The sequence below is a fragment of the Mercenaria mercenaria genome, chromosome 14 (assembly GCF_021730395.1).
Source record: "Mercenaria mercenaria strain notata chromosome 14, MADL_Memer_1, whole genome shotgun sequence".
Classification (NCBI taxonomy): domain Eukaryota; kingdom Metazoa; phylum Mollusca; class Bivalvia; order Venerida; family Veneridae; genus Mercenaria; species Mercenaria mercenaria.
In genome coordinates this window covers 66803846-66830865 of record NC_069374.1, presented here as the reverse complement: position 1 = coordinate 66830865, position 27020 = coordinate 66803846, and the positions used below count along the sequence as shown (strand labels likewise).

General features: G+C 34.5%; 1 protein-coding gene across 1 annotated transcript; it reads right to left on the bottom strand.

Moving 5' to 3' along the window:
* Nucleotides 1-359: 359 nt before the first annotated feature.
* On the bottom strand, nt 360-27020 carry LOC123527783 (solute carrier family 25 member 36-like). Its single transcript, XM_045307447.2, has 7 exons — nt 26863-27020; nt 19201-19467; nt 18668-18745; nt 14051-14151; nt 8738-8804; nt 3938-4203; nt 360-3165 (listed from the first exon to the last, which is right to left on the bottom strand). Exons 1-7 carry the CDS (start codon nt 26904-26906, stop codon nt 2951-2953), a joined length of 1038 nt encoding a protein of 345 aa, XP_045163382.2. The 5' UTR covers nt 26907-27020; the 3' UTR covers nt 360-2950.

Sequence of the window (27020 nt, the reverse complement as noted above, 5' to 3'; positions counted from 1 at the left end):
GTGTGGACGGACGTACAATGGACGGACGGACGCCGGGCGATCACAATACCTCACCCTGAGCACTTTGTGCTCAGGTGAGCTAAAAACTTGACGGGCATCATCGCAGTATGTTGGTTCATGTTTATTTCAAGTTTTATGAAATTCTACCTGCTAGTTACTGAGAAATGGCTGCGGACAGACACACAGACAACCCCATTTCAATACCCCCCTCCCGATTTCATTGGCGGGGGATAACAGAATACTTCCACTCAATTTCAATTCATGAGTAACTGTACAAACAGGGAAAAAATTTTCAGTTGTGTCCAGTTTCTGGTCAACATTTCTGCAGATCTCTTTTCAAGTGATAAATAAGAACTATGTAAGTTTTCAAACTTTTATTGATTTTTTTCTTTAAACATCGATTTTTTCTGGGACCAAAGTCCGCTTTTTATAAACCAAGAATGCATGCATTTGGACATTATCATTTGTTACACAGAAACGCACTCAGAATAATAACCTAGAATGGTACTAATGAATACAAGTAAATTGACTGACTTTTAAATACGAAAATAGCCCTTAAAAATACTGCTGTTAAGTGTTAATTTATATACTGACATGTATTTCTGTAAAACAAAATTTATCAAAATCAGATAAATTAATAAACTTTAAACTATGTAGACCTTAATTCTGTTTTTTCACAAACTGTTTTTAAAATCAAAATAGAAATATCCATACAAATTCTAATTATACTACAGATAAAACAAGTACTTACAAATTATTCCTTATTTGATGATATGCAAGACAAAATCCCCAATCAGAAAACAGTTCATTCCAACTTAAACAGTGACAAGTGAAAAATTGATGTAACAATTGAAAGTATATTAATCTCACAGAGGAGTTTCTATATGCAGTGCAGACAGACCCTTATAGTTGTTACAGGTGTCTGCTAAATATATTTGGGCTAATTAATCAAATCCTGGACTCAAAAATGACAGTACCATCGGAAACAAGCTTTACTAATAGTCTGAGAAAATGACATGTATACTGTTAACCTCTACTCTGCTATATTTCCAAAATGGACTGGTCCATTGTTCAATTTGGGCAAAACCATTTATTATTCAAAGGGGTGTCCACTGAAAATTTACTGACTTAACAGCAAACAGTGCAGACCATCATTAGACTGCATGGATGTGCAGGCTGATCTTGATCTGCACTGGTCGCAAAGGCAGAATAACTCACCACCAGCAGGATAAAGGTTAATACAGGCATAATCTCAACTGAAAATGCCTAGATCATCTTAAAACACTGGCTTTAGGTAACATATGAAATCCATGCATACAATCTTGGGGTTCAATACATTTCAATGGCTTCAAGAAACGAGAAGTGACTGATCATTTATATACAAAAGATTTTTTATCTACAACTATATACAGTGCATGTTTACTGCTGACATGACTAAAGGGAAACCTCTAACTTTTAATTTATCCAAAATGATTTACCTCCCTTACACCATATATTTTGGCCAACTGGAGACTAGATCAATATCTTTACATGTACCCATTCATTACAAGGCACATTTATCAAGTTTAGCTGGTGTGCCCTTATGAAAACTATTTTAATATCAGTAAGCCTACAGTGCACTTTCTAAGAAACAAATTTACAAAATTCCAATAGTAACTCACAGCAACACAATATGAAACAGTCATGCGCAAGACTTGGCTTTTTTCCATTGTTTTCGTTTGGTTTAACATCACACAGACCCAATTGTAGTTCATATGGCAACTTTCCAGCTTTTGTTGGAAGAAGACCCCATGTTCACCTGGGTGCATTATTTCATCACAGGTGTGCACCTGAGTAGAACCACAGACCTTCCATAAGCCAGCCAAATGGCTTCCTCACATGAAGAAATTAACACCCAAAGGAGTTGTTTTTTTTAGCATCAGTGATATGCCTTGAACAATTGGTGACAATATGTATGAGATCTGATTTATATTATCACTCCAATTTCCTACTTCAAACAAAGATTACAATGTCTAGGGGGGAAAATAACTAACCAAATCTTATCACAAACCTACAAATAATACTTGTCAAGTTTCATTCGATGAAATTGAAAATTCCAAACTACACAAACGTAAAAAACACATTATTATGCATATTCTTCAGTAATAAAAATGAGCTAAAAAATCTAACTGTATACATGATCAAATTAAGTTCTTTGAAGTAATAAAGTAGAAGCAAAAAGGTAAAAAAAAATATGAATTTTCTTTTTGCTTTTTAACATAATGCTTTTTTTTCCAGTAGAGTAGAAAGAATTAAAAAAGTACATCATAATCGTCCTTAGAAAGCCTACATGTTTAATTTTCTCTATACAGTTCATGGCTTACAGCAAGCACGTTATTCAACACCAACAGTAAACGCAACTTTCAAATGACACTACCAAAAACAATATATACATAAAGTTAATTACTTTAATTCTATATATCACAGAAATCAATATTGAAAATGCATTCTTTCTGCACTGGAGATATATTTCGTAACGCATCAAGGGCTGATCATAAAATTGTTCTATTTTCTTTACACATAAGATTTGTTTTCACTACATAGTTAAGTACTAAATATGAACAGTGTCTAAATATGGCAATATGGCAGTATGTATCAGCTATTTTGTATATCCACTATTCAAGATTGATTGTGTTTCAGTTATGTCATGTTGTTCTTTGAACCAACAGAATATCATTTGTAACCAATCCCCAACTAGATGTTCTATTTTGACAAGTTCCATCCTTCTGTACCCATAATGCCCTTCTCTAGCTACCAGTTGGCATGGCAACATTTGAGTAGAAATAGGACTAAGCACCAATAGATTTTTCAAACTTTGTCAGAGATTTCACTGGTTAAAGCACTTTTCAAGTGAACCAGAAATCATATCTCTTCAATGTACTGGAAAACATTTCACGAAACCTAACAAAATTCAAGTTGCACTGTCTCGTTTCCAACACTCGTACAGGTAGACTACTAGCTCGTAAGTTGCCATCATTGTGGCAGTATTTGGAATTTGTCTGACAAGCTGTGTGGGAAGGCCACGATAAAGTCCACGATATCCTTCCTCTTTACCAACCAGCAGTAACGTCTGGAAGAATGATCGATATTTGTTCCCTTCCTCACGCAGACGTGTTCGAACAACCTCTGTAAAGGAAGAAAAGAGAAACATTACCGGTGTGTTCAAGGTGTGACAGAAAACATTCAAAGATCTTTAAGAATCATCCACAGAAATGCGATCTTTTGGAAACTGTCTCTTCATCTCAAAACCAAATCAAAATTTCATGACTGAGAGCACTAAAACCTGAAGCAGATACATCTCAATACTGCTGTAACTCTTTCTTTGTTTAATAAGAGATAAGGCAGTATTGCGCTCAACCATCGAGATTCTGTTCCATTTATACAGTCATGTGTCACTCGCTAAAAAGCTATTTAATTCATTCATGCAATTTCTTCGTACACTGAACCGCTTTAAAAATGCATGTCCCTGTTTACATTACCCATGTCAATATCTTCAAAAGGCAATTTTTTTTTTTTTTGGACAGAGTTAATAAGGAAGGGATTTTCATCATGAATGACCTCATATAGCAAATCCAATTTATCATTGACTGTAACAGTTACGTTTTAAACAGGTTCAGTATACTTCAATTTTTTGCTTCTAATATTTGAGTACTGCATATTAGCCAAGATCTAAATATAACATAATATCTTGTGCCAGGCAAGTCTAAAATTTCACTGCAGTCAATAATACAAACTACATCTCTTAAGAAATCAGTGCCAGTTGTTCCTTGGCAGTGGACTCCATTGCCTTATAATATTCAGATAAGGTCAATGGTCAAGTAAGAATACACAAAAGATTGAGCAAGTATGAACTAAAATTGATGAAATAGCAGAAAAATAAAAAAAAAATTCTCCATACCATGTGGATATGCTATGCATGTAGCGAAGGTTTTTGAGCAGGCCCCAGCCAACATGAACCTCAGGAAATCAGTGTAGGATCTTTCATCTGTGGAATGATTACTCAAATCTAGAAGCTGAGCTTTCACCGACTCATATATCACAAAATGAATAACAGTTTCTGTCACTCCGACATAAGACGCTGTGATACCCCTATAAAACCCGGGTAAACCATCTTTAGCATATATTTGTTTAATGCACTGCCTGGTTGTAAGACTGTTGTTTTTCCTGAAATGATAAAAAAGTATATGCTGCTTTACAATTTCTGCATTAAAGAATACCTCCAGCAAGAAAGTTATTAATTTCAAACAAGAGGCAATTCCAGAAACCACTACATTAGTAATTATTGGGTTTTACAAAGTGTCCCCCAGACAGTCTCCTCCCAGTCATAGTCAGTTATTGACTATTGGGAGTATCATGTAGATGTACCGGCAGATGCTAGTGACCCTCTGCAGAATATATGGGGTTTGTAACACCCTGTTGCCCATTTACCATACTGACCGGACATATTTTCATGCAAGGTAATTTACAAAGCCGATAACTGGTTTTTTTTTTCAACCAGTTCTTTTTAGCTTAACCCGACATAAAAATCGACAGTCTCTCCACAGATATAATCTTTTAAATAATGATGATTTTGGTGATTCTGGAATTTTGTGGAAGGTGCAACAGAAGTATTCTGGAGCCCTGATAAATACATCTACCGTCTACGTTTGATGTTTAGATCTGTCACAACGACTTATCTGATAAACAATAATCTAACAATTATTTCCCTTTTAATACCTAATGCTAAAGTTCACAAAATAAGTTGTGATCTTTTCTACAAAGAGCGGAAGTTGGTCTCTCCTTTCACAAGTGGTTACGGTGTGTGATTTTTAACCAACTGCTTGGGCGCAGAATTCTTTTATGTGAGGAAGCCATTCAGTTTGCTTGTGGAAGCCCAGTGGTTCTATCCAAATGCTCACCAATGCCTGATTTAAAGCTTAGAGGAGTACCTTGTGTTTTCCTCCTCCATGAAAAGCTGGAAAGTTGCCATAAGACCTATCATTTGGTGTGATATTAAATTTATAAACAAGAATGTAACAATCGATAGTTTTCCTGATGCTGCCACTGTAAGGTATCTAAGGCGACGCAGCTGGAAATTACATCATTTGTATGGTTTCAAACTGCGTCAGAAAGAAAACCTTGAAAGTTTCTAAAATATTTTTATTGTCAAAGTGACATCTTCCTATCACGAGTCTGACATCTTCTTATGTCATTTCAAACAAAAACATGTAAAGTAGGACATAATACATACACTAAAAATTCTTAATTACATATAAGCTCATGTATCATGCATACGACTTGTATGACTTGATCTGCATAATGTTAGTTTAATTCAGACTTGGAAGTGAGCCATAGATGATGTAGAGTATTACAAGGTTACAGCAAAAACAATCCTTGTTGTAATAATATTACTAATATTCCACAGGTTTTGGAACAGGTATATCTACAGAAATAGTAACTGTCTTGTAAACTGGCAAACTTGTGAGACAGCCAACTACAAAACACCTTCCTGGAGGAAAGTATGAAGTAATCTTCTCAAAAATTCTGAGCAATACAGACAGAAACATTGATAAATCCATTTACTAGGCCTATTAATTCTCACTTCGAGAATGCACTTTAGTCTAAAATTCTATCATTATATCCTCTCGTGAACAGGTTACCTGGTATTACATATAACTATACCAGTAGTCCAATGTAAAATAATCATGTGAACAGGTAATATATCTACTATATAGTATATTCTGTCTGCCAGAAGAAGTAATTCATGCATAAATTACGTTGTCTAATCCACACTGTTGTTACAGTGCCCTGCATTACTCAGATGTTGTTTATTGACGGAACATGAATCACTCGTCTAAGGTCATTCTTATTTCAGGTCACATATGTCTCACAGTCTGTGACAAATCTACATACCGTATGTGGTTGCTACAAATACACAGAAATAAAAATGATCTCAATCATTCACAGCTGACCATTGGAAAGGTTTCTTTCAAATTTAATATATTTAATTTCAAAATTTGTGTATTTGATAATTTGCTGATTTCTACATACCCAGTTAACATAAAGACATTCAGTTTTAGCTGACAGACTACCTTGGATGTTACTGGACAAACTAGATGTGTGTCCATAGGATACAGGTGCCCCCCTATCATGTCACTGTACACGGTTTTATGACTCAATGTTAGGCCCTTTATATGCATACTTTTGACTAAGTCAAGGGCCATAATTGGCCATAACTCTGGTCTGACCGTGTGAGATCCAAATGAAAACACCTAGTTGACAGCTTCCCGTGCTGAATAACAATCCTGTGAGGTTTGATGACTCTGGGTCAAATACTTTTTGAAATATGAATGTCACGAATTGAGACGGATGGAAGGATGGACAGACAAGGGTAACCTTAAGTAACCCCTGCCCCACTCCTTATGGAATAATAACCGTGATGAATGCTTCTAAAGTCATTATGTGTTCATTGTAAAATGCCCTTTTTACTCAAAGTGGGAAACAACATGTACTTGAAATTACAGCTCTCTGATTGGTCATTATTATACATTTAAGATTAGCAGGAGTCCTTGTGAGTAAACCTTCGCAGTGCAATAAACTCCTAATGTTATCAACTCCACCAAGATTTAACCATATTCTCTATTTGTTCCCCAAACTTGACCGTTTCATCTAAACCGAAGCTATTTTTGTACAAGTACTAAGAAACCTACAAATTTGATACATATATATTATCAACTAAATTTTGATCTAGGCCATTACCAGATAAGATCCAACATAGGTATGCAAAATGACAGAAAAAAGGTGAGTCTAGGTCAACTATAATGAACTTTAATACATTTATCACCTATAAAAGTCAAGATTTCAATGTCTGACAAACTCTGACAAACGTACATGAAAATGTTTAAAAATATTTTGTCTAATCATTGCTTTTGATTATTTTCTGTGTCTACATTCCGAAAAGTCCAAAAAGGCTCATAATTTTTACTTTAACATCCTGTTTAATTTTTTGTCGTTGTTGGGTTTAACAGTCGCAATGACACAAGTAAAGGAAGACCCCAGGTGCCCCTCCGTGCAGCGACCTTAACCACTTGGCAATGGAGCCCCCTGTTTAATTTTGAACGAAGAACATTATCTTTCTGGCTTTAACATAATTTTTTTTTTAGGTCTACTGTCTAGTGAAATACTGTGAAAACATCTCAAGACTGCTTTTGTCCAAAGTGGCCATTTTGAAACGGCTGTTTTGAGGGGATACAAACTCATTGATTTAACATCTGAGGATGAAAGAAAAGGAAATTCTATTTGTTTGTGCAGATGAGGCAATGGCAAAATCCATGAAAATAATTTCCCAACTTACATTAATGATTTTACAGTACAATGAATTCTATCTTTTCCAGCCCTTCATTATGCAAGTGCATTACAAACCCTTTCACACACCTCCCAACATCTCTGCCTTACAATGGCAGTTCTTTCATATTTAGATGAAATTCTAGGTCAATAAACTAAAGAACAACAACAGACTCTAAGTCTTCCTATTTTCTTTCATGTAGTTTTTATTCCAGACAGGCTGCACTTTACATGTATTTGCAAATTTTTCTCCTTTTAAAATCTTGCATGTAATCAAATTATGTATGAGTGTATGTTTTGTTGTAAAAAGAAAGAGTTTAAATACAAGGGAAAAAGTCAAAACAGTATTTTCTATCACCTCGGTAAGTGACACTGACATAAAAAGCTTTCCACACCAAAGAGTAAAGTACTCTTAGATATTATAGATCCAACTGTTTACAGCTAGAGCAGTGTGCTATATTTACATAAGGTGTAATGGACTAGAAGTTTCCGACCTTTTTACCCTCAATACTAAAGTACCTAAACATATTTTTCTGTGTAAACAACTCCTTTGTGTGATACATATAATCAAAGGTTAGATTCTTAATCAACAACACTAGTGGCGCCACCTTTCTCTTTAACTTAAGAAAATACACTTTGCCATAATTATCTATGCATAACACAAACTAATTCACCTGCACTTTTATCTCTGATGTATCTGTTTAATTTGACTTCCTAAATATTTTAACTTATTAATTTTAAATATGAAAATAAGTGTTTGACTATTCGCATGATAGGTTTTGGGGAAAACAGTAATATAACTATCCATACAATTTATCCCACAGATTTTAGAAAGTGACTCACTTTAGAGAAACATTTTTTCTTAATACATGTATCAAACATCACAAGGGGAGCGGTGGTCTAGTGGTTAAGGTGTTGGAGGGTCAACCCAGGGGTTGTGGGTTCGAGCCCCATTGGGTCAGGACCATGACTTCTCACTCTCATATGACACCAGTACTGGTTTTTCCAGGAAGCTGACTCAAGAGTGGTTCAAACAAGCTTAAAAGCTTTCATCACAATAGAGCTAAAATAAATAGTACCAACTAAAAGGTTAGACATTGCAAACACTGGATTCGCAAGGGTTTAATCAAATCTGAAGACCAGTCTCATATCATTTAGCCTTGTCATTGGTCAATTTAGAGATTGGTTTTGAAAGCAGCCAATCAGATATGGGAGATCAAGATTGGCTTCATATCTGTGGCATTTAGAAATCATGTCTGTTGCGTGATTTTTAATCCATGAAAATTCAAGAGACTGAAACTACAAATCAAGGACTCCCGAGTTTGAGTCCCTCAACATGTATTTGTGCTTTAATTTAGAAACTTCCAAAACTTACTTCTGGTCCAATTGTAACCGTGTCTTTATCAGCCATATTGGATTGGTCGCTGTACAAGCCGTCACTCCTGAAATCAGAAAGTTTTGAATTTTTATTCTGTCCTTATTTATCAAACAGAAATACATTTTATTCCATTTGCCCTTATTTATTCTAAGCTGATGTAAAGTTACGGAAATTTTTCCTGCGACCCTTAAAAGGTTATATATATAATTAATCTTTTGTCAATGAATTAAAGAAATACACACATGTATATATGTACTGACATCAATGAAGTATAGACTTGAAAAGACAGTAAATATTCCCATATCAAATCAGAGTTTGATTTTTTATACTTTCTGTATACAGGGTTGTATGGTTCTTAATTTGGTTATCATCTTATTTGAATACTTCTTTTCATTTATGGATTAACTGTACTCATTAAATTTAAATATAGGTCCCAGATCAAATACTTAAGTATTATATACACTTGTATGTTAATTACCTTGTTGTTTTTTTATCATTCTAGGCGAGAAATGTTTAACAAATTGTATACAGTCAAAATCATCAAATGCAGCAATACTATCTGGCTGCTGCACACAGGTGGCTGCTTAGACAAGTTGAAATCAGAACAAAGTTAGTATCACATGTTAGCTGACTGGCTGCTTCAGTCAAGTGGCTTATTAATACAGGTGGTCGCTAATGCAGATTCAATTATTAAACTATAGCAATTTGTTGAAGATAAGAATAATCATCATGTATTTCATTCATACAGCTACCTTGGCTGTCAAAGAGTTTAAATGAATTCACACTATAATAGCAAACCATAATATCAACCCTAAATAAAATAGACCTCTGCAAATATCTGCTTTATTTACATGCCGCATAAGAAATCCTCTATCAGCTACCAACTAAATGGTTTTCTTGGTGATCTTAACATAAATGAGTCAAGGACATATCTCTTGATATCACATGGTCTAGGTATGATTATTAATGCTTTTATTATAATGTGTGTCAGGCCTTATGCCAAGTATGTCTTACTGTCTCAAAATCATCTTTCAGGGCAAAATCAACACTTCAGCTAGTTAAATTTCTAATAGCCCTCATCTTGAAGTGAAATGTTCAGCTATGCACAGTACAAATTTTAACATTTTTGTGGTTGCGTCAGGTATGAAAACAAGCGGTAACGCTCTAGTGCAAACTTTCTGCTAATGAATAACTTTGTAACATAGTTAAATTTTGTACTTCAAGTAAACAATGTTTAACAACATAATTTATTATAGTTATAAATGGAAGCTGATGCAGCATTTAACATTTCTAAACATACATTAATGGACACATATTTCATTATTACATACTCGTTTCTATTCCACATTAAGTTACAATGGTACCGTAAACATCGTTCATACAGGACTTGACAAAAAAAATTCAAGGACTTTTCAAGGACTTTTTATGGATTTTCAAGGACTATTTTAATCGCTTTAAATCTTAAATTACAAAACCATTTAGGCTCTTCATAAGGCATTATGACAGAAGAAAAGTTACAGAACAGTTTTATTTTCCATAAGCTACAATAGCATATCTTAACCTTTATGAGATCTTCAATGGGATTACCTTTTATGAGCTATATTTGCCTGTATACATACTTAGTACATGTTTCTTATAAGTCTTTCAAGCTCTCAAGACTAGTTTTCAATTCGTCCTCAAGGGACTTCACTTCTTGTTTTCGCGTGTGATTTCAATGCACTTTCTCCCATAGTTCCGACATCAATGAGTTTATCACATACACTTATGCTTGTCTGACTTAAACTCCTTTAACCACGATGAATAATCATCCTGTGTAAGCCATTTATTGGCGAAACTACATTTATTTTTTGGGCCACTCATTGTTGTTGTTGATAAGTCACGCTACAATGACCTTGCGCATAATATTTTAACGTTGTGAAAATCGCTATTCCGTATCTTACTTCCGTAGCGAAACGGTGTTCAACTAGCGTTCCCTCCGTGGGTGTGCATGTATTTTTATTTTACACTGTTTTTTTCGCTCGTTTTGACTTATTTATTATTTATTTTTTGTATTTTTCCCCTACAATACAATTGCACCCCCGTTTTTAGCAAAATTTAAGGACTTTTCTACCTTTTTTTTTTTCAAAATTCAAGTACTTTTTCAGGGGATTTTTGGAAGAAAAAAATCAAGGACTTCTGAAGGACTTAGGATCAAATTCAAGGACTTTCAAGGACCTGTGCAAACCATGGTAAACAAAATTTTTCCATACACTGACATCTGAATTTCACATCGGGTGCGTGACGTCATCTTACGTGTGTCGTTGCATTAATTCTATTATTTAGTTCAGTATTGTCAATCTTATTCAGGCTACTGAACAAGTTCATAATATTTACATTACATTTATACGTGTAGATACTTATGTATTAATAAATATGTTACTATATATACTATATGGTTAAGTAACAAAAATGGATGTGTTTTCAGCAGGTTATTGCTTTCAAGCACTGATTATGACTTATCTGCCTGGGCCGAAAACTCATAATTATAATCCGTGCTGTGAACATGTGCGCGTGAAACCAATGGCTACATTAAACGTCATCATCGTCAGTGCGCTTTCAACATGGCGGCCGAGCGAATGTTGGAAAAGTTATTGGATGTCATAATGGTCTGGTTAAACTGTTGCTAATCATAGAATTACAATGCTTGCTTTTTATGAATAAAATAGGTCATGCACATATTCACATTGGAGCTAGAATTCCGAGTTTCAACAGTGTTTCAAAATTTGATGAAGTTGCAGGTTTCTTCTCAATGAAAATGTTATGGCTGCTTTTCATAAACATAGATCTACCGCAGAGAATCAAATTATGTGTTGTTCCATATTTTTAGAATGGTGAACAATTTGATGAGTTTGATAAGTACATAAATACAAATTTGCTGCCTCCTTACCGCCAAGAAAGTCTGTAATTTGTCTAAAAGTGCAAGAATAAGTTTAGTGCACTCACTTATATTTTCCCCATATTGACCCTATATTGCTTCCGGGTACGACTAAACACAGATTTTGAGACAAAAGTACCCCCAAACTATTTAGCCACTGAAAACTAGCGTCAGGAGTTGTAATTACTCCCCTTGAGTAATTCAACCAAATATATGTATTAAAAACTTTGATACACGCCAGAGCCGGACCGGGAGGTGATAATCGGCCCGGTATTCATAATCCATTATTCATTTTCCGGGCTGATTATCAGGCCATTATGAATACCGGGCCGATTATCACCTCCTGGCCCAGCTCTGTCATGTATTAACATCTTTCAAATAAAAAGGTTATTATCTTTGCATTGGGAAATACAGCTTGTTCTTTAGCTGAAGAAAATTGTGCTAAAGTCGCACAATCTGTTCGCTGCAAAGCATGTGCATATTTCCCCATCCAAAGCTAATAACCTATAAATATTCAACGCCTTAAGAACCATACAACAATGCAGAGACAGGGTTATTGTTTAGGATTTGATCAAGGCATGAACCTGTAATAAACTGAACAAAATCAAAAATTTCGATATTGTTAGTATTACAACTTAAAACACTTGAAACATTTATAAAGGCAGAAGAGATATTTCAATGATGTCACAAAAGTTATAAATAGTGATGTCGTAAATTGTTGCCAAGAAATTCCTTGACGTTACCTTAACCAAATTGCCACGAAATGGCGGTCTTAGCAGACCTAGGTCGGAGTATATATTGTTTAATCGTAACAATTTTCCGCCTAGACTATTTCAAGCGGCAACTGGGGCCTGTCATGTGATCTATCGTCCTTACATCTGAAAAAATGTTCAGTTGAAGCAAAAACATTCCAACACGCGGTTGTCAACAAAAAATGTCCAACCGGACGATCAATTTCTCAACAGAATAGCAACAACTTTTTCTGTCCAATTTACAATACTAAACAATCAATTCAAGACAAGATATTCAAACAAAAATTGGAAAATTATTTGCTTCACCCAGATTATATGGGTATTTCTATTTTCTATATATATGAACAGTGAAACTGGCCAAAACCAAGTAGCCATGTAGGATTTTTCTTTCTGTTCTTCCATTAATTATCAACTAAAATCAATTATAGTAATCTTGATATAGTACCATGAACCAGTTTTTTATTCTTTATTACTCAAAATCTGTGAATGTGGCATTATTACAAGGCAGTTAGAATAGCTTCATTTTTTAATTGGACAGGAAAAGTATATACTTTTTTTAATGAACAGCACATTTTATACTGCGTAATAAATGATCAAATTTGACAGATAATACCCTGAAAATACCAAACTTTTTTACTTTGGTTTTATAAATATACCAATTTTTATAATAAGGTAATTACTGAAAGTATTTCAATTGACAAATCATTTCATTTTGGTTTTCCAATCATAACAAAAACATTAACCTAAATTCGCAAACATTTAATAATATTTATATATTAAATTTCAGAAAGTCCTTCATTATGCAATTTCCAAGTGACATGCATTGAATCATGAAATATTTGCCAATATTTTCCAATGATACTCAATGAAAAGCTCCTTTATAATAATATACTTCGTTCCACAGCCTTCTTTTTATCTCTCTCTCTAAAACAGTTAGGCACTACCAATGAGTGTGATAAATGTACAAATAAGTATATGACGATTTATTGTTTTGTAAACTTTAAAACGCAATATTTATTTTCATGAATGGAAAACCGACCTAAATTCTTTGTCAAGTGACCAGATAAAACTAGTTTATTGAATGCTTGCCAGATAGTAACTTAAGATTTGTATCACGTGTATACAAAAGAACACAAAATGATTTTGTTCAATTTATCAACAGGTTTATTTTCCATGCATTGATTATAGGTAAATCAATCAGATTATTAAAATAGACTGGTTATTTAATGTGCAGAGAATTTTTCCTTCAGTATGTACTTTGGGAAGGTCGTGAGTTACATTATGACATTTTTAGCAAAACTTAACTAAAAAATTTTCAAACTTTAAAAATGTTTCTTAACCTCAAAATATTAAGGTTCAGTAAGTGTTTCCAACAAGCCAAATATGAAATAAACAGAAAATAAATATTTAATCAAAATGCCTACCATCACCAGAACTACTGTCAGATGAAAGTTTTCAATCTGATTTTCATGTAACTGCATGCAATAGTGACTTCCGAATAACTGATGGGTGGATCAATAAACCTGTTTATACACATTTTTTCATGTAAATATAACGATTATCAATGTAGCATAAAATCATTGGAGCAAACAAAAAGAATGCAACTCAAGGTATGCATCAAAAAAAAAAAAAGCAGCTCATTACCTGCAGTGACGGCAGCACCAATATGAACCAGAGGGGTGTCAGGGTTTAAAACTGTGTTCAGGTACTTTTTAGAGTTTGCATAACAGAAGAAATAGATGGCTCTGAAAAGAAATATTGCATATATAATAATTGTGTAAAACATGTACCTATACCCAACTTTTTCTCTCATAAATCATTACCCAATTTTGGCTATTTCTGAATAAATAGAATCACATAAACCGTGCAGAGATTGAATCAAAAGAACAGTGGTTGGACCCGACTTTAACTTCTATAGTGGTCTGAAGCCAGCTACCAACTTCTTTTCCAACAGCAAGCAAAGTTCTAAATGGATAGACCCATACAGTCTACTTAACAACCTCTCTATCTTAATAATTAATGAAAGCACTGACAAAGATGAGGTTGCAAATGGTCCTTTAATAGAACCTTTAACCATTTGGCATTGAGACCCACTAAATGTCTTAGAAATACATGACAATGTGGAGCTTTTGTCAGAAACAGCTTTACAGGTTGTATTTCTAGGGGGGATCTTACTTTTCAATATATAATTTCATCCCGCTTCACTGTTATTTTTTGTAGTTTGCCCTCTTTTAAGAAGTCACTCTAAAGGCACTAACCTCTAGATCATGCAGCAATAAAAAATAAAAATTCAATTACTGCTATATTTTTTAAGAAGGCTTTGAAACTTAGTGACTGACCGATTATATTAAGGAAACTGCTGCTAGTAGTTGTTTTTACTAATTTTTCCATTCAAAACTGAAAAGCATTTGTAACTCGACACAGTTAAAAAATGCAGTTATTTGATAGCATTATAAATACAAAATGATATATTCCCTGAGGTTATCGACTGGTCAATCTGAAGTAACACTCGCCACATTTGACCGATCTTTAGTTTGACCTAGTTTTAGCGCTTTCAGTTTGTAAACTGTTTTAATGGTATGACCTTAAGGCATTATGATCAAGTCGGCAATATAATTACTTTATAGATATAAATTACACTAATGTCTTGAACAAATAAAAAATAAAATTAAACACATTATTTTCTAACATGTCTGCACATAAATCAAATTTTCCATCTATATATTCGTACATTTTCTAGAAACTACAGACCATCTATTTTTAGCTCAAAATGTTCCACTGTTGACAAACTTGTGACCTATGCCATACCATGGAATGGTATTCAGCAATTTGACTCTGATCCAAAAATCAGAAATAGTCCATATCTCATTAACGTTTTTAAACATTTCAGCTTATGTAAGGCATAAAGATAGTTTATATGAATTTATTCAACAATAAGGCCTGGTGCACAGTAAAGTGCCCAATTCAGCAAAAAATCATGTACATAGCCCCATCTTTCAAACAATGCATGATAGAACTATGAAATAAAGTTTATAAGTAAGGTATGATACAGATGTAGATGTGGAGGTGAACATTTATCATGAAAATTTAGAAATAAAGTAGTGCGACAAGTTTAAGTAGGCAAAAATTAGCCATTTTTGCATGTAACGGGTTAGCATCTAAAATTTCATCATTTTTGTAAGCTGTCTCACAGAAATTCTGTTCTTTTTTACATTTTCACTATTAAATTTTGTGAAAGAAAAATATCTTTGCTTTCATTTGATATATAACATCATGTTCTTCTTTAATTCTTGTTCTGAGAATCATGGTTTGAACCAAAGTTGTATGGATGTAACGCCCTAGAAATCTGAAAATGCTATACTTAAAAAAGTGAAGAAAAAAGTAGTATCTTTTGGTGCTAGAACATGTGAGATGGCCTTGAAAAGTTTGAAAAATATGTAAGTTGAAATAGTCAAAGTATCATTTCGGTACATCAAGTCTATAAATAAATATAGCCGAATATCTCATCAAAAGTTAGTTTGTGACAAAAAATCCGTAATGTCCGTCCCCCTGCCATAAACTTCATTAATTGTTATAAAACTAGAAATTTGCAGCACATTTTTATTACATATGATGACATGAGTAACATTTTCAAAAATTGTTGAAATCCATCAAGCAGTTTTTTAGATATTGACAAAAGTGTAAAAGTTATCTGTAATGTCCGTCCCCGTAATGTCCGTCCCCACTTATCATTGATTTTGAATGTTGTATATATATTATTATTTTCTATCAAATTCAATTTGTTTTATTTCTGATTTACCAATAAGAACAGAAATTTTAAAAAAATGCATTTAAAATCAGTAAAATACATTATTTTGTGACATTTTTTCTTAAAAACAGTGTGTGTAAAAGAAATGTCAAAATTTGTTGAAATTTTCAGCAAAATGAATCAGTTTCATACATGAATTTTACTTTCATATAAAGAACTCATGCAAAAACATGAAAAAATACTAATGAGTATATATATAAAGTAAAACTTTGCAAAACATTATCTACAAGCACATTTAAAGTGTTGGGGGACGGACATTACATTTTTGTACTAAAACTACATGCTGAAAAAAGTAAGTAGAGTTTTAGTCTTCTGTCTTCTTGAAATTTATAGTGTTGTAATTTATAGGTTTTAACATCATATCCAGAAAACTATGCCCCTCTTTTGTCCCTTAGTAATTACAAAAACTTTTTGAAATGCTACCATAAACACTTGATCCCCCTCCCCTAGTGCCCTACTGTATATTTCTTATCTTTTATATTTTCTCTTATGTTTTCATCTACACAATAAAAGGTCATAAGATGCATCATAGTCATTCCTTAATTAAAACAACATAATTAATTAGTGACCTATTGAGATGGCAACAACATGCCATAAAACACAGGTGGCCAAAGAAGATCACAAAATTACACTTTCTCAACAGGGTGCCAATATACAAGGGACCATAAAACCCTAAACTGGATCTTAATTGATCATTATGGAATCTTTACCTAAAACAACACTCTTTGATATAAGTGTTATAATCCAGTGTATTGTATAAAATTAAAACCCCTAGGATATATTTTGCCTTTTTTGCCAAAGACTTCCCCCTTTAAAAAAAAAGCATATATTAAATTAAACCGTGAAAAATAAAATACTGGTACAAGTATACAAAAAAAAAAAATTGTTGAAGTGTTATATTTTTTCAATCATAGACAGAACATTATTATGTTATCATTATTTCATTTTGTACCATTAACACAGCACTGATAGAAAGCTAAACTGATACAGTAATGTTATGGTCATCTACATTTAATATGCTTGTATTCTACTGGAAGGTTGTTAGATATGGATTAGTTTTATGGGAATGCTTGTACTGCATGTATGTTTTTTTCTTTGAAACAGAACAGTACTTGCATATTATGATAATATGCAGTGAAGAATTGATTATAAAGCAGATTTTGACAAATACTGCTTAATACTATTAGAATTTTTTTGGCAAATTAGTAAAAATGAAATACTTCAATCTCGCTCACTTTTTAACTGCTATTTAAATGAATGTCTGAAATGAATTTCCTTTATCATTTAGTAAAACCATTTACTATATTTATAGACATATTACCTATTGAAATGACACAAATGTTCCCTTAGTTAAGAAATTTGAATTTCAGAGTAATTTATGTTCCAAAGTAGTTATAAAAGCTGAACCAGTCATTTTATGTAATGTCCGTCCCCCGTTTCCGGCACTATTTATTTATGATATTTTCTGCTTAAATGTAATATAAATAAGAGTATTTATGTTTCTACTTTGTTGTTTGTATTAATTAATTGCTTTAAAGGTGTTTTCCTGCTGTAAATGTTCAATTTTCCAAATTTTATATTAAAGTGAATTTTACGATTAACAGAAAATAATCGTAATTTCAAAGAAATTAGCTATTATTTTTTAAAAATGGAAAAGCAAAGGGTTAAGGCTTATATTTTCTTGATCTGTGACCTCAAACTATTAGAAAATACACATAAAAGAACTGGTTTTGTATAAAACATTTACAGTAGGAATCTAATTTAAATGAAGGTGTAATGTCCGTCCCCAACCCGACATGGCAACTTAAATCCACTTTTTTGAAAAAAAATCCCAAAAAGTTATCTATTTGGGTACTGATCCTTGTGCACAACATGTTGAAGTGTAGAAAAAAGGTATTTTTCAAGGCAAAGTAAAAACTTTATTTTTTGACTTAGATGCTAACCCAATTGGGCACTTTACTGTGCACCAGGCCATAAAACACTTGTCTCAAAATAATAGTCAGATGTTATCAATATGATATCCCTTTTCAATGAATATATTTAATAGTTTACATTAGAGAATATCTATAAATCAAATTATCAACTTAATAAATGATACTGGGATTTCACATTTAATTTATTTTGTTGGGTTTAACATTGCACCAATACAATTATAGGCCATATGGCAACTTTTCAGCGTTGATGGTGGAGGAAAACCCCATGTGCACCTCCATGTATTATTTCATCACGAGGGCACCTGGGTAGAACCACCGACCTTCCGTAAGCCGGCTGGCTGGCTTCCTCACATGAAGAATTCAACACCCCGAGTGAGGCTCAATGAGGGGCAAGTGATTTGAAGTCAGCAACCTTAACCATTCGACCATGGAGGTCCCCTTCACATTTAGATCAATTGAATATGTCATATCCCACACGTATTCTACTTGGCACATCAGCCTATATATGTGATAACTCACCTTGATGGAGCAACACCAACTAGGTTTGGTCCAAGACCCTTAAACAGGGCTGCTGGCCCTTCATTCTGTATAATATACCTGCAAATAGAGATATATAAATGTCAATATTATCATTAAATATCAAGTACATGTACTGAATGAAATATTTTGTACAACAGAATTCTACTTCAGCGCCAGTGCCAGCGAGGCGCAAGGGGTGTTCCATTTTTCATTTACCTCTTGGTTGTGTTCTATACTTCAACTTTTATTACTTCCAAAATGATCTTCTCAGATCTTGTCAATTATCCAACAAGTAACAGTAGCCTAAGTGCCATGTGGCAGCCGGATAGTCTCCATTGGAATCGGATTCAGCATTGTCCTTAGGAATCACGAAGAGCATTCAATTTTACTATGACAGATAGAATTCAACTTAAGCAGGTGCTACGGGTAAAGGGTGTTGCACATTTCATAACCTCCAATGGATAAACTCAATCCATCTGAGTCTGCTAATATTTCACTCACCCCCACTATTTTAAGATAAGAAGTTACTTTACCTGAGACAGTAATATAGTCCGACAGATCTACTGTGAGCAAGCTGCAGAGCCCTCTCGGCAGCTATTGTCCCATGTGTAGCTTGGCAACTAGTTGTATGTGCACTATTTGAAAAGGCACTAAAGTTTATATTGCTTTTTGAGAGGAGATTGATATTTGAACTAACACTTTTTAAACACACAGGTTCGAATGTTGCAACTGATGATTGCAGTCTGGTCTTTACAACTTCTAATGGACAGGTCAAAACTGCACCAACAGTGCCTCCAATCCTGAAAGTAGAGGAAAACAAAGTCAATTCTTTTAATAATAATAAACTGCCATGGAAAAGCTATTGGAATGGTTTCCGACTATGAGGCTCTCTGATGCTAGTAAGACAGCAGATCTCAATTTTTCAAAAACTGGTCTTAAAAATCCCACCTATTTCTACCGAATGAATTACACTGTCACATTCTTATGACTTTTACACACTCAATGTTGCAAAGTCTACCATCATTGCCTTATTTATACTCCTGGTTTACACCCCAGGATCTAAATCGGGTGTTTATTAAAGTGATTAAAAATTTGAAATAATTTAGGTGTCATGGTGTTGGTGCCATTCCAGACTTCAGGAGTTGGAAAAAATGGCCAGACCTTTGCCTGACCGAAAAAAAAATGTCAGTGCACCGCATATGTTGCTTTTCTCCAACACATATGAGCAGCCAGGTGTGATTTTCAGTCCATTTCTTGTCAAATGATCCGTCAACTCTCTTAGACGCCATTTGACATGTTGTCTGTTGTCCGAGATGTTGCGGTTCTCGGGGTACGACAAATGCCGGTCAGTCGGACCGCATCCAAATTAAGAAAAGGCGGACTGCATCCAAATTTTCCCGTCATGTCCGTCAGACTGACAACTTTCAAGAGGTCTGCCATTCCCAAAATAATGAAAAAATGGTTTGGCTAATGAAAATCACTGAAATACTAGTCTTACTCATTTGGCTCATCCGTGCCATCTCTCTAAATGGCCAGTGCCTGGGTCAAAAGTTATCACAATGTCCTTAAATCATAGACCATTACTTGGAAGGTAAAGATTAAGGTAAATCTTATTTACCGTCGCTTTGTGAAACAATAAACATAAGCTCTGTAGAGCTTTTGAGCGACCCTATTTTATGAACAGTTAAAAGTTAGGAAGTGTCTAGCCGTCCGGTAACCGGACGGCGAGCAAATCCTCTGGGGATTTTCTAGTCATCCGGTAATTGATTTCTTAAAGAATAAGTAATGATTTTATACAGTTTTAATTGTTATTTACTTAAAATATCAGTACTTATCTGATTTTTCAGTTGATTAAATGCAAGAGATCGTGTTTGTTTACAAATCCGTTGATATTCTATTTTTAGAAATGATATAACATTGATCGCCAAACGTCCATATGCTATTTTGTAACAAGAGGACCATGATGGTCCTGAATCGCTCACCTCTTCCCACATGACCCAGTTTTGAGTATGACGTCGTTTTTTCTATTATTTGACATAGTGACCTAGTTTTTCAGCTCATGTGACCCAGTTTTGAACCTGACCTAGATATTATAAAGATAAAAATTCTGACCAATTTTCATGAAGATCCACTGAAAAATATGGTCTCTAGAGAGGTCACAAGGTTTTTCTATTATTTGACCTATTGACCTAGTTTTCGAAGGTACGTGACCCTGTTTTGACCTTTATCTAGATATCATCAAGATGAACATTCTCACTATTTTCATGAAGATCTAATGAAAAACATGGCCTCTAGAGAGGTCACAATGTTTTTCTATCTTTATACCTACTGGCCTAGTTTTTGACCGCACATGACCCAGTTTCGAAACTGACCTAGATATCATCAAGGTGAACATTCAGATCAATTTTCATGAAGATCCTTTGAAAAATATGGCCTCTAGAGAGGTCAAAAGATTTTAATAACTTTAGACCTACTGACCTAGTTTTTGACCGCAGTTGACCCAGTTTCAAATTTGACCTAGATATCATCAAGATGAACATTCAGACCAACTTTCATACAGATCCCATGAAAAGTATGGCCTCTAGAGAGGTCACAAGGTTTTTTTATTATTTGACCTACTGACCTAGTTTTTTAAGGCACATGACCCAGTTTCAAACTTGATCTAGATATCATCAAGGTGAACATTCTGACCAATTTTTATGGAGATCCATTCACAAGTATGGCCTCTAGAGGGGTCACAAGGTTTTTCTATTTTTAGACCTACTGACCTAGTTTTTGACCGCACATGACCCTGTTTCGAACTTGACCTAGATATCATCAAGATGAACACTCTGACCAATTTTCATACAGATCCCATGAAAAATATGGCCTTTAGAGAGGTCACAAAGTTTTTCCATTATCTGACCTACTGACCTAGTTTTTTAGGGCACGTGACCCACTTTCGAACTTGACCTAGATATCATCAAGACGAACATTCAGACCAACTTTCATACAGATCCCAAGAAAAATATGGCCTCTAGAGAGGTCACAAGGTTTTTCTATTATTTGACCTACTGACCAAGTTTTTGAAGGCACATGACCCACTTTCGAACTTGACCTAGATATCATCAAGGTGAACATTCTGACCAATTTTCATGAAGATCTCATGAAATATATGGCCTCTAGAGAGGTCACAAACTTTTTCTATTTTTAGACCTACTGACCTAGTTCTTGACCGGATGTGACCCAGCTTCAAACTTGTCCTAGATATCATCAAGATGAACATTCAGACCAACTTTCATACAGATCCCATGAAAAATATGGCCTTTAGAGAGGTCACAAGGTTTTTCTATTATTTGACCTACTGACCTAGTTTTTGACGGCACGTGACCCAGTTTCAAACTTGATCTAGATATCATCATGGTGAATGTTCTGATCAATTTTCATGAAGATCCCATGAAAAATATGGCCTCTAGAGAGGTCACAAGGTTTTTCTATTTTTAGACCTACTGACCTAGTTTTTGATGGCACGTGATCAAGTTTCGAACTTGACCTAGATATCATCAAGGTGAATGTTCTGACCAATTTTCATGAAGATCTTGTGAAATATATGGCCTCTAGAGAGGTCACAAGGTTTTTCTATTTTTAGACCTACTGACCTAGTTTTTTAGGGCACGTGACCCAGTTTCAAACTTGACCTAGATATCATCAAGGTGAACATTCTGAGCAATTTTCATGAAGATCTTGTGAAATATATGGCCTCTAGAGAGGTCACAAGGTTTTTCTATTTTTAGACCTACTGACCTAGTTTTTGACGGTACGTGACCCAGTTTGGAACTTGACCTAGATATCATCAAGATGAACATTCTGACCAATTTTCATAAAGTTCCCATGAAAAATGTGACCTCTAGAGTGGTCACAAGCAAAAGTTTACGGACGGACGCACGCACGGACGACGGACACCGCGCGATCACAAAAGCTCACCTTGTCACTTTGTGACAGGTGAGCTGAAAAGTGATGTTTTTTCTAACGGTCTAAACTTTAATTTTTAAAACACAAATTTATATATATTTTTTGAAGAATGGAAAGCTTAAACAAGAGGGCCATGAAGGCCCTGTATCGCTCACCTGACCTATTGACCTAAAGATCATCAAGATCAACATTCTGACCAAGTTTCATTAAGATATGGTCATAAATGTAGCCTCTAAAGTGTTAACTAGCTTTTCCTTTGATTTGACCAGGTGACCTAGTTTTTGCCCCCACATGACCCAGATTTAAACTTGACCTAAAGATCACCAAGATTAACATTCTGATTAAGTTTCAAGAAGATACAGTCATAAATGTGGCCTCTAGAGTGTTAACAAGCTTTTCCTTTGATTTGACCTAGTGACCTAGTTTTTTAACACACCTGACCCAGATTTAAACTTGACCTATAGATCATCAAGATTAACATTCTGACCAAGTTTCATTAAGATATGGTCATAAATGTGGCCTCTAAAGTGTTAACTAGCTATTCCTTTTATTTGACCCCCGTGACCTAGTTTTTGACCCGACATGACCCAGATTCGAACTTGACCTAAAGACCATCAAGTATAACATTCTGACTAAGTTTCATGAAGATACAGTCATAAATGTGGCCTCTAGAGTGTTAACAAGCTTTTCCTTTGATATGACCTAGTGACCTAGTTTTTGACTCCATCTGACCCAGATTTAAACTTGACCTAAAGATCATCAAGATTAACATTCTGACCAAGTTTCATTAAGATATGGTCATAAATGTGGCCTCTACAGTGTTAATTAGCTTTTCCTTTGATTTGACCTGGTGACCTAGTTTTTGACCCGACATGACGCAGATTCAAATTTGTCCTAAAGATCATCAAGTTTAACATTCTGACTAAGTTTCATGAAGATATAGTCATAAATGTGGCCTCTAGAGTGTTAACAAGCTTTTCCTTTGATATGACCTAGTGACCTAGTTTTTGACCCCACCTAACCCAGATTTGAAATTGAGCTATAGATCATCAAGATTAACATTTTGACCAAGTTTCATTAAGATATGGTCATAAATGTGGCCTCTACAGTGTAAACTAGCTTTTCATTTGATTTGGCTTGGTGACCTAGTTTTTTATCCTACATGACCCAGATTCAAACTGGACTTTAAGATCATCAATATTAACAATCTGACCAAGTTTCATGAAGATACAGTCATAAATGCGGCTTCTACAGTGTTAACAAGCTTTTCCTTTGATTTGACCTGGTGACCTAGTTTATGAACCCAGATAACCAAATATCGAACTCGTCCAAGATTTTATTAAGGGTAACATTCTGACCAAGTTTCATTAAGACTGGGCCAAAAATGTGACCTCTAGAGTGTTAACAAGCTTTTCCTTTGATTTGACCTGGTGACCTAGTTTTTGACCCCAGATGACCCAATATCCAACTCGTCCAAAATTTTATTGAGGGTAACATCCTGACCAAGTTTCATTAAGATTGGGCCAAAATTGTGACCTCTAGAGTGTTAACAAGCTTTTCCGTTGATTTGACCTTATGACCTAGTTTTTGACCCCAGATGACCCAATATCGAACTCGTCCAAGATTTTATTGAGGGTAACATTCTGACCAAGTTTCATTAAGATTGGGCCAAAAATGTGACCTCTAGAGTGTTAACAAGCTTTTCCTTTGATCTGACCTGATGACCTAGTTTTTGATCCCAGATGATCCAATATCGAACTCGTCCAAGATTTTATTGAGGGTAACATTCTGACCAAGTTTCATTAAGATTGGGCCAAAAATGTGACCTCTAGAGTGTTAACAAGCTTTTCCTTTGATTTGACCTGATGACCTAGTTTTTGATCCCAGATGACCCAATATCGAACTCGTCCAAGATTTTATTGAGGGTAACATTCTGACCAAGTTTCATTAAGATTGGGTCAAAAATGTGACCTCTAGAGTGTTAACAGTCAAATTGTTGACGACGGACGGACGGACGGACGGACGACGGACGACGACGGACGCCGGACACAGGGTGATCACTAAAGCTCACCTTTGAGCACTTCGTGCTCAGGTGAGCTAAAAAAGGTAATGCATTAATTAATTTAGACTATGATTATTTCAAATTAAAATGGATTAATTATGAACGCTTAACTACTGTTTTTCTTAAAGTTTTGAACATCACGCTGCCGCATTTGAAATTAGATGTCATATAAAACAGTAATTCATTAAAAAATATTTGAATTCTAAAATATGAAAATTGAAAGTTCTTCAAAACTGTTTTAATTTTGAAAATCCAGTGAAAAAGTTATTAAAATTTAAAAATTCCAATCCTATAAAAGCCTCAAGATGAACAGATTTTAATAAGTGACGTCACGTCGATTTCGCCATTATTGAGATCGGCAAACTTCCATGTTAATAGCTGAATAATGCAGTGATTTATCGTAAATGTTTATTTTATGTATTTACACAAACTTTTGTTTACAGATAAGTATCGATATCTCAAGTAAATAACATTAAAGCTATATAATATCATGTCTTATTCATTAGGAAATCAATTACCGGACGACTAGAACGCAGGTTAGGCGTCCAGTTACAGTATACCGGATGGCTAGACACTTCCTAAAAGTTAAAAGCAATTTGCTGGTACCCATTTACAGCTGGTCGACTGGTGCAATTATGATAAAGTGCCTTGCCCAAGGTCTCACCGCAATGGGAGTAGCCAGGAATCAAACCTGGGGCCTTCACCTCCGTATGAAAGCGTCTTAGCCCTCCCGACCAATGTGTCGGGGCTAATGTTAATGAAATAGGCACTGTCTAGGGGTACGGATCCGTAACTCTAGAATCTGATTCTAGCGGTACAGATCCGTACCTCTAGACAAGCCTGTTAGGGGTTTTCTAGGGGTACGGACCTCCGTTTTTCTAGAGATTAAGGGTCATTTACATTTCACATCAAAATTCAACTTAAACTTGGATCTAAATGGTTTACAGATTAACAATAATCATCTGATTTGTTACATTTTCTTTCGGAACGTAAATAACCGAGGAACACCAAATAAATCACGAGGATTCGAACTGGCAGAAAAAAGATATAAAGATTAAACAAAATAATGTTATATATGTTGGGATAAAACTTTTTTTTTAATTTCTAATTAACCCTTAGTGTATTTATGTTTTTCACACATTTGGTAGCCGTTACGATCGAGGTACAAGAGACGTTTTCACAAACCGTTTCTTCTACTTAATGTCGCTTAATTGATTATTAAACAATCAGTTCCGTGCAGATTATCATTATACCTTGTTAAATAACAAAATAAATAGGTGCATATTATTATGCCTAATTTATTTTATTTTTTTGCTAAATTTCAAATAGAATTCATTTAAGAGATAGATTCATTCATTGATCTCGCTGTTATCAACAGTTTATTTGAGAACAAAACTAATCGGCACGGAACAGTGTATTCATTTGGAATTCCACGGTTATTTAGGTTTTGAAAGAGATGGTAAACAATCGGGTGAACGCTGGTATCTGTAAACCAATTAGATCCAAGTTTTAAGTGAAGACTGGTTAAGTCTTACTTGTTATTTCATTTTCAACAAAATTTAAGATATAAATAACCCTAAATCTCTAGAAAAAGGAGGTCCGTACCCCTAGAAAACACCTAACAGGTTTGTCTAGAGGTATGGATCCGTACCTCTAGAATCAGATTCTAGAGGTATGGATCCGTACCCCTAGACACTTCCAATGAAATAACAGCCTCTTTCCCCAAGTGCGTTTTTAAGAATAGACTATTATCCTCAAATGATGCCAAATGCATATATATATATATATATATATATATATATATATATATACAATCTAGTCCACAAATTTATAGTTGTAAACAGCATGTCACGACTCACGTACAGATGTAATTAATGTCATTTGCCAATGATTTGGGTATCATTATGAATTTCATCAGACAGTGGGATGTGACCACCTCTCCTTCGACAATGCCACCTTGCAACAATCAAATTAAGGACTTTGTAATTACATTTGTAATAATGTGGATAATATTCTTCCGTGTGGCAGCCTTCCGTGTTTCGTTTTACGTTCACCCGAATATACATGTGTGTACAATAATAACAAAAAAATACACATTCTGGGCAGTCTGCCACTGCCGAAAATAACTAGAACGCACAAAAACATATTTTACACGAGCAAATAACTTAAAATAATGGCTCACCCTCCTGCAACCAGATGTATTCCATAATTATTGTTCGCAGCCATGGACTTTTAGTCTTTTCTATCCTCCATCGAAATGTATTTTACACTCGATAAGACAACATGTTTTGGAAAAATTTCCAACACGCTCTGTGTGTGAGAAATTTGTAAACCAATCAG